Source organism: Myotis nattereri (assembly GCF_964212035.1).
Source record: "Myotis nattereri genome assembly, chromosome: 5".
In the NCBI taxonomy this organism is placed as follows: Eukaryota; Metazoa; Chordata; class Mammalia; order Chiroptera; family Vespertilionidae; genus Myotis; species Myotis nattereri.
In genome coordinates this window covers 4,199,885-4,209,480 of record NC_138080.1, presented here as the reverse complement: position 1 = coordinate 4,209,480, position 9,596 = coordinate 4,199,885, and the positions used below count along the sequence as shown (strand labels likewise).

The window sequence follows — 9,596 nt, the reverse complement described above, 5'->3', positions numbered from 1 at the left end:
GTCCTTTTTTAGGTCATGAGGACTGCAATGGTGCGCGATGCTGCTCCTTGGGCCCCGGCTTCCTCGTCAGGGAGCTGGAGGCTGGGTCACCCACCCGGCGGTAGCGTCCTGGAACCAGGTTTGCTGGTAGGACGCCTGCCCACGGCCTCATTATCAGCCTCATGCCCCGGGGCCGCCTCCTCCTCCTGGTCTTGTACCGCTGGTTTACAGCCCCTTGCTTTGTAGTAAAGACAGCATGGGCTTAAGGGTCTGACTGCCGGAATTTTGAGAAGCAAACTAACAGTTTGTAACGGTGTGATCTTGAGGGAGTTTCGTAATAGTCTCTCTGCCTCCCCTTTTCATTTGCATAGAAAGGACGATGAACAGTCATTGTGAAAATGAAATAAAATAATGCCTATAAAGCGTGGTTCATTATTGCAGTCTTTTCCTTTTGGAAGAAATTGTGGTGAAATATACGTAACATTTGCCATCTTAACCACGTTTGAGTGTACAGCTCAGCGGTAAGTACGTTCCCATGGCTGTCAGAAGTCTTCTCATCTTGCACATCTGGAACTCCGCACCTGGAAATAGCAAGGCCCCGTGCCCTGCTCCCTGCCCCCCAGCCACCCGCTCTCTGCCTCTGTGACCCTGATGCCGCCAGACGCCGCAGGTAAACGGAGTCTCGCTGTGCTGTCTTTTTGTGACCGGTGGATGTCACTGGCACACTGTCCTTGGGCTCATCTATGTTGCAGCCTGTGTGAGCATGTCCTTCCTCGTGAAGGCTGAGTAGAATGGTACGTGCAGGGCACATTTGCTCACCCACTCATGATGGACACGTGAGTTATTTCCAACTTCTGGCCTCACAGAGGAAGACACAGAAGCAACTTTGGGGTCACAGGACTTGGTGGAGAATTCGATGGGACATCAAAAGTCTAATCAATAGGAGAAACTGATCAATGGGACTTCACTGCAATGAAAAACTGTGTCCTGTGAGGCTCTGTTAAGAGGATACATAACAAGGTAACAGACCAAAGGAAATATGTGCAAACCAGGCATTTGGCAAAGGACTGGTGTCTCGCCTATGAAAGGAGCCAGTAAAACTCAACAGCTAATAAGCCAAACAGCTCAATTAGAATACAGGCAAGGCACACGCTAGACACCCGGAATGGCAAGCAAGCACCCAGACGATGTTTCGCAACATCGCTGTCAGGCAGGTGAAGATTCAGTGAGGTATCGCTACACACTCACCACCGCCAAAAAAAAAAAAAAAAAAAAAAAAGACAGTGTCAGATGCTGGCAAGGATGTGGAGAGACCGAATTTCATACAGTGCTGGTGGGAATGCAACATGGTGCAAGCCACTCTGGAGAGCGATCTGGCAATTTCTTCAAAACCTAAACTTACAAACCATAAACTCAACCAGCACACTTCTTGGCATTTCCCGGGGAAGTGAAAACGTATGTTTACACAAAAAATCTGGACACGACTCCATAGCAGCTTTACTTGTAACAGCCCCACCGGGAAACACCCGCATGCCCACAGCAGTGACCCGGTGCAAGGAGCTGTGATTCATCCCCAGCCACAAACAGGAGCCGGACATACCCGACGGCGGGCGCGGGTCTGAAGGGCGCTGTGCTGAGTGGGAAAGTCAGCGTCCACAGGCTGTGCCCTGTACCGCCGTGTACATAACCTCCGTCAGAAGCAGCACTGAGCTGGAGGACAGATTGGTGACGGGGAGGGGTGGGAGGTGGTGCGAGAGCTGGGGGCAGGAGGGAGGTGTCCCCGGCCAGATTCTGGTGGTGGTTCCGGGGTCTTCACTTGGTATAAAATGACACAGGCTCCCCTCTCCCCCAACACACACACACACACACACACACACACGCACGCACACACACACACACACACACACACACACACGGCCTGTGCCCAGCTCTCCCGGATTTAAGTAAGATGGAATCAGAGGGAGAAACCAGGTGAGGGACGCACAGGACCTCTGCGTTAATAATGATTTTTTAAAAACAACATTATTTCATAAGAGGAGAAAGCAAACGAGGGACCTCAGCTCTGCGCATCCATGCCCTGGGGAGGAGGAGGGTGCTGCAGAGCGGAGCGGCCTTCCTCCCCGGGTGGGAGGCGACAGCGCGCAGCCAGGCGCAGCCCCACCTCCCCGCCAGGAGCGCGGATTGGAGCGCGGAGCCGGAGCCAGAGCCGGCGGTGCGCCCAGGAGGACGGAGCCGCACTTGCACTTGAGAACCGCCGGTCGGTCGGTGCGCGCGTCTTGCCGGGGCTGCCCTCTCCGCACCTGCCTGCCTGCCGGCGCCCGGGGGGAGCCAGGCTGTCGGGGCACCGGGCTGGGCCGGCGCGATGCAGTCGCTCAACATCACCCCCGAGCAGTTCTCCCGGCTGCTGCGGGACCACAACCTGACCCGCCGGCAGTTCATCGCGCGGTACGGGCTGCGGCCGCTGGTCTCGGTGCCCGAGCTGCCGGCGCGCGCCCAGCTGGCCCTCGTGCTGGCCGGCGCGCTCATCTTCTCGCTGGCGCTCTTCGGCAACACGCTGGTGGTCTACGTGGTGGCCCGCAGCAAGGCCATGCGCACCGTCACCAACATCTTCATCTGCTCCCTGGCGCTCAGCGACCTGCTCATCGCCTTCTTCTGCATCCCGGTCACGACGCTGCAGAACGTCTCGGACACCTGGCTGGGGGGTGAGTCCGCCGCCCGCCCGTCTGTCCTTCCAGGGGACCCTCCCCGCCCCACACAGTCGGCTCCTCTGACCTCCTGACTGCCTCTCTAGCAGAGGGCCCGGCCTTAGAACTTCCTCGCTTGTGCTCACTTGCAGAAAAGTTTTTTGCCTCTTGGGATCTATCCCGAGTTTTTCTCTCCTTGTGGCTTAGCGACAGGGTCAGGGACCAGCTTGGGGGTGAGGCGCTTCCCACTCTGCAGCCAGTTCAGCTTCTTTTGATAATTACCAAGATTTTTTTTCTAATCCTACATAATAAAAGCCTAATATGCTAAGTGCCCACCCCTCCACCACCGGAACAGTCCCTATGACGCGCACTGACCACCTGGAGGCAGAGGCTCTGTCCAGTAGGTTAGCTTGCTGCTGGGATCCGGCTGATCAGGACTGTTCGAGATGGGCCAGACATGCCCTGGAGCCCTCCTGCAATCCCTCCCTGGCCCCGATCATGCACAGTGGGGTCCCTCGGCCTGGCCTGTGCCCTCTCACAATCCGGGACCCCTCAGGGGATGTCAGAGAGCCAGTTTCGGCCCCATCCCACAGGCCAGGCTGAGGGACCCCACCGGTGCATGAATCTGTGCACCAGGCCTCTAGTTTTTAATAAAAGATAATCACCAAGGTTTTTTCCCCTTAATATTTAATAAAAGATAATTACAAAGGTTTTGTTTTTTCTAATTTTTAATAAACGATAAAAATGTTTCAAATACTAAAAGCCCCAACATCCCCACATCCCCAACCCCGGCTACTCCCCAAGGTGCCAGTGTGGCTTCCAGACCTGTGGACTTAAACCTTTACAAAGACTAATATAATCCATTTGCAGAGAAGGGTGCCTTGGACCTGTCATTTATAAAAGGGTTATCAGGGCCAGGCGGGGGTAGGAACACAGAACCTCTGCCCTCCCGAGAGAGGAGAGTTCCTCTCCCTCCTTAGTGGGGAGTGGAAACCGCAGAGCCTGGGGGTCCCTGAGTCCAGGGCAGTGTGTGGAGGTTGGGAGAGTAGACACTGCACTTCCAGAACAATCCAGTCCTTCCAGAGACAGCTGGAGAGTGGGTCCTCGTCACCCACAAGCAGCCGCAGGTCCCTGGGTGCGCCTGGGAAGGAGGCATTGCCCTGGGTGGGTGCACTCAGACCCTCAATCCAGAATCCACAAAAAGTGGTGGAGACAGGGGGAGGCTGTGAGAGAAGTTGACCTTCTGCCCTCAGGCCCCGCCATTTCCCGCCCCTTGCTAATTCCTTTTAATCTCCTGCAGGGCATTCCTTGCATCCCACAATCACCAAGTTGAGATCTTCAGTTTCTCTCCCTGGCATTGCTTTCCCACCACTCATTCCCGTCTACTGTAGAATGTAAATATTTCCCCCCATGCAGACAACACTCCAATCCGGAGCAGCGACTGGCAAGTGGATTGCAGTGCTGGGGGTGGGAAGTGGTTAGAGGCTTCCTCAGTCACTCTGAATTACCCGGTGGAGTATGTTAAAGTTGCCCAGTGCAACTACCTCCATAAAGTGTATGTGGAATCTTTTGATCATCCTATATAATAAGAGAGGAATATGCTAATTAGCTGTTACACCCTGAGGCCTAACAACCAAGCTTCACAACCAGATCACGAATCAGCAGAAGGGTGGGCCAGGGAGCTACAGGAGGGGGCAGGGCAGCAGGGTATGGGGGGCGGGGGGGGGGCGGGGGGAGCTACTGGAGGGCAGGGCGGCAGGCAAAGAGCTACAGGAGGGCTGCAGCAACCTACTGGCACACGGATTCATGTGCAGGGCTACTAGTCTTTTTTAAAAAATATATATTTTATTGATTTTTTTACAGAGAGGAAGTGAGAGGGATAAAGAGCCAGCAACATCAATGAGAGAGGAACATCGATCAGCTGCCTCCTGCACACTCCCTTACTGGGGATGTGCCCGCAACCAAGGTACATGCCCTTGGCCGGAACCAAACCTGGGACCTGTGAGTCCGCAGGCCGACGCTCTATCCACTGAGCCAAACCGGTCAGGGCAGGGCTACTAGTCTTATATAATTTATTGTCCTTAGAAATAGGCACAGGCGCTTTTGTTTCTAAATGTTTGTGAAGACAGACTTAGGAAGCAAATGTATTGCTGGGAGGTGGTAGCTCCATGTTTAAAGGACAGCATCGCTGAGCAAAGTGGACCTTCTACTGAGGATCAAAAGCCTAGATTCCTCCTGTGGCTCTAAGCCATGCCGATTCTTCGTGTCTGGACCTCGGTGTCTCCATGAAGCGTGAGGGTTCCGGACGCTGGGAAGCAGGAGGAGGCAGCCCTCAGAGCCGAGCCAGCTGGAGAGCCAGGCCAGGGAAGGATGCACCTGCCTCTTCCCACCTGAGGACGCGGTGGCCCCGCACGGGTTTCCTTCGCGCTTCCTGTTTCTTCGCCTCCCGCGTCATGAAGGGCGTTTCCTTTAGCTGCTAAATGCTGAGAAAGGGCAATACGTTGCTGATTTTATTTTACAGGGTGAGTGAGAGGATAACATGTGCTAGTAAAAGTGCTTTGAAAAAAAAAATTAACCATGGCATGAAGATGCAAAGCAGTAATTCTGTTCAGGAGTGTTTGGTTGGAGGTGGCCTATGCTTGTCTGGGGCCAGATTTATAGAATGAATATTCTTGTAACCTGAGTAGGCGACACAGAGAAGGACACTCAGGGAGAGGGGAGAGCTTGCAGGGCTGCTGGGGAGGGTCCGGGTGGGGGGCTTTGCCCAGTATTGTCAGCTCTCCTTTTATTGCTGTTATTGCTTTTGTCATTTTATTATGACAGATCTTGATGATGTTGGCATTTACTTCACATTCCAAAGGTAAAATGCACTTGGGGAAAGAGAGCCTTTCTGGGGGTTTGGCCCCAAATAATTCACAGACTTCCAGGTGGGACGAGTCCCAAAGCCTCCCCAAACGCTCTGACTGTGGCGGGTGGGGATGACCGACCGGGTGTTGGTCTGTTTCTGCCACTCACGTCCCTGGCTGGGGACCAACAGCACCTCCGGGTAGAGCTGCATTTTGACCAGATCCCCAGGTGAGGCCCACGGCTCTCAGGCCTGGCTGCACAGAGATGCTCCCGAAAGCCTAGGGAATTGATCTCTGAGCCCCAGTTGGTGGCTCCGTTGGTTGGAGCATCGCTCTGTACACCAAAAGGTCACAGGGTCAATTTCGTCGGGCGCATACCTAGGTTTCGGGTTTGATCCTGGTCCCGGTGCATACGGGAGGCCGCCAGCTGGTGTTTCTCTCTCACATAGATGTCTCTTTCTCTCTGCCCGCCTTCTCTCCCTCTCCCTCCCTCTGTCTCCAAAACCAATAAAAACATCCTCTGAGGACTGAAAACCCAGCCGGTGTGGCTCCAGGCCAGTCGCTGGTCCAGACGCGGTCCCTCTGCGCCGGGAGCCAGCCCGCCCTGAGCCCGCCCGCGAGGCTCTGCCCAGGTCCTCACGGAAAGCCCTCGTGCTGCTGCTGCTGCAGGTCGCGGCGGGAGATTTCCACGGTGGGAACTGATGCCGGGAGGGAGACCTTTAAAACAGCCCCACACGAGTGGCGTCCGGCACACCACAGAGCTGAGACATGGGCTTCCCTGGGTGCACGACAGCACGTGGGAGACAAGGGGATCCCGGACACTCTGTTTCATTGAGTGACACTCACCAGAAGGTGGTCAGGGATGCTGGGCTCCCAGCCTGCCCAGCAGGAGGCAAGCTGCCCGCCAACCCCCTTATGCACCTGCATTAGCGTCCCAGCATCAGCCACTGAGGAGGGTGTGCGGGGGGGGGGGTGTGGGTGCTGAGGAGGGTGTGCTGTGGGAGGTGGGTGCTGAGGAGGGTGTGCTGGGGGGTGTGGGTGCTGAGGAGGGTGTCCTATGGGAGGTGGGTGCTGAGGAGGGTGTGCTGTGGGGTGTGGGTGCTGAGGAGGGTGTGCTGTGGGGTGTGGGTGCTGAGGAGGGTGTGCTATGGGAGGTGAGTGCTGAGGAGGGTGTCCTGTGGGAGGTGGGTGCTGAGGAGGGTGACCTGTGGGGTGTGGGTGCTGAGCAGGGTGTGCTGTGGATGAGCCAGACCTCACTCAGAGCAGGAGGGGAGGGGGGTTCTAAGGAAGGATGGAGGAAGCATGAGCATCTGCTGACATCAGGCCTCTGGATGCTCAGTGTGGACGCGCAGTGGGGAGAGTGCAGTGGGGACGTGCAGTGTGGACGCGCAGTGGGAAGAGTGCAGTGTGGACGCGCAGTGGGGAGAGTGCAGTGTGGACGCGCAGTGGGGAGAGTGCAGTGTGGACGCGCAGTGGGGACACTCAGTGGGGACGTGCAGTGGGGACCCACAGTGGGAGTGTTGGGAAGTGGGGGCCTCGGGTCAGGGTGGGGATGTTCAGGTCCTGGCTCTTCAGGGCCTAGGGAGGGGCTAGGAGACGGGGACTTGTGGTGACTGAGGTTTGGGAGCTTAAGGCGTGGGAGGACTCCTTCTGAAGAGCTGCCAGGAGCGGGGAAGTCAGCTCTAACCCAGTCTCCTCCTGGCTCTCAGCATCAGGAAGGTGAGGCGGGGAGTGCCTGGGGCCAGGGACAGAGTGGGCCAAGCCTTCCTCCTGCAGTGGGTGCAGCCCCAGCGGGACAGGACAGGCCCCAGCACACAGCGCTGTGGCTCCCCTGAGGGCCTGGGGTGCAGTGAGAAGGTGGCTCCCCCTTTGGGCCTGTGGTCAGTGAGAAGAACTGTAATGGTGGCTGGGAAATTGACCGAAAGCAATCCCAGGAAAGGACTTCAAACACCCCAGGTAGCAGCAGCGCCCGGGGAACCGCACACCCAGTGCATTTGCTGCAGGTGCGACGGCTGCTTGGGAGAGAGAGTGTCAGACTCAGCGCTCTGAGCAGCTGGTGGGGACTTCCTCCTAGAGCAGCGGGTCTCAGCCTCGGCAACGCTGGGCATCGCCTGGGAGCTCACACACAACGCCCGTTCCTGCCCTGAGATTCCCATTGACCGGCTGAGGGTGACACCCGCCACCGGATTTCCAGAAGTTCCCAACAGAACTTCAGTGGCTGGGCCTTGACCTGTGAACCTGGAGGTCACGGCTCCATTCCCAGTCGGGGCACAGGCCCGGGTTGCGGGCTCGATCCACAGTGGGGGGGCGAGCAGGAGGCAGCCGATCGATGATTCTCTCGCATCATTGATGTTTCTGTCTCTCTCTCCCTCTCCCTTCCTCTCTGAATTCAATAAAAATTTTTAAAAAAACACAAAAATAAAGAAAAGATTCTAACTTGCAGCCAAGGTTGAGAACCACTGATGATCTGTAAACGCTGACAGGCCTGGGCTGTGAGGAAGGCCGAGAGGAACAGTGGATGCAAAGCGCTCGAATAGCGCAGGGCCTGCCGCACAGACAGTGGTGTCCAGCTGTTGCCGCTTTTAAAGGGGCAGTTGGAGGCCGGTGCCGGGACCTGCAGAGGCAGGCTGCCCGCAGGGGGTCCCACGTGGACCTCGGGGCGGCCTCTGTGCGGGAGCAGCTACATTTTACTAAAGCCCCCGACCTTGCTGGGCTCCTGCCAGAGGGACGTGCAGAGAAGTTAACACTGATGAAAATGTGGAGAAAGGAGACATGTGGAGAAAGATGAGAAGAACGGTTCTTTGTTTAAAATATATTTTTATTGATTTCAGAGAGGAAGGGAGAGGGAGAGAGATAGAAGCATCAATGAGAGAGAATCATTGATCCGCTGCCTCCTATACACCCCCCACTGGGGATTGAGCCCTCAAACCCGGGCATGTGCCCTGACCAGGAATTGAACTGTGATCTCCTGCTTCATAGGTCAGCGCTGAACCCCTGAGCCACACTGGCCGGGCGAGAAGAAAGGTTCTAAGTTAGCACAGCCCACAGCAAGGTTTCCCCAGCGCCCAGAGCCCAGGCGGTAGGGCAGGAGCAGGCGAGGCCCCAGCTCCACCACAGGCTCCCTTCTCCCTTCGAATAGATGGGCTCGCTGCACCCGTCGTGCGTGGTGTGCAGGCTTTGTGTACGCTCTCCTCTCTCCGTCCACACAGTGGCTTTCCTCCGCGGCCACCGCAGCAGCTGCCTTGTGTTTGGGGGCGATGCTACATGAACATGAGGCTCTTCTGCCCTAAACAAATATCCCTGGATTTGTGGAAGTGAAACATGTCCCTGAAGACGCTGCACTGCCTCTTGCTCCGCTCTGTGCAATGCGCTAGCAGACACTGCTCCTTCAGTGCACGTGGTGTTACGTTCGCGTTCTGGTTCTGCCCTTTCTGAGTGCTTAGCCTGGGCCCGTCTATGTTCTTTCTTCTCTTACCTGTCATCCGCCGAGCTAGCACTTTAGTCTGGCCATTGGGTATGTTCACTGCCACATCTCTGGCTGATCTGAAATGTAGGGTGTTACCCACCGCGGCCTCTGGGTCTGTGTAAACCACTGTTTGAAATAGTGATTGTATCAGTAGCCTTCCCTTTAAAAAACTGTAAATGGCCCTGGCTGGTTTGGCTCGGTGGATAGAGCATCAGCTTGCGGACTGAAGGGTCCCAGGTTTGATTCCGTACCTTGGTTGTGGGCACATCCCTAGTAGGGGGTATGCAGGAGGCAGCTGATCGATGTTTCTCTCTCATCGATGTTTCTGGCTCTCTATCTCTCTCCTTTCCTCTCTGTAAAAAAAATCAATAAAATATATTAAAAAAATAAATAGCCGAAACCGGTTTGGCTCAGAGGATGGAGCGTTGGCCTGTGGACTGAAAGGTCCCAGGTTCGATTCTGGTTAGGGGCATGTACCTGGGTTGCGGGCGCATCCCCAGTGGGGGATGTGCAGGAGGTGGCTGATCGATGTTTCTCTCTCATCGATGTTTATAACTCTATCTCTCTCCTTTCCTCTCTGTAAAAAAATCAATAAAATATATTAAAAAAATAAATAGCCGA

At 55.7% G+C, this 9,596-nt stretch overlaps 1 protein-coding gene across 1 annotated transcript in view; it reads left to right on the top strand.

Annotated features, from left to right (window-relative positions):
- The first annotated feature begins 2,163 nt into the window (after window positions 1–2,163).
- QRFPR (pyroglutamylated RFamide peptide receptor) overlaps window positions 2,164–9,596 on the top strand; it is a 30,266-nt gene continuing 22,833 nt past the window's right edge. The window contains exon 1 of the mRNA XM_081091910.1: window positions 2,164–2,681. Coding sequence (XP_080948036.1) covers window positions 2,342–2,681 — 340 coding nt within the window. The 5' untranslated portion in view covers window positions 2,164–2,341. The remainder of the gene's footprint in view (window positions 2,682–9,596) is intronic.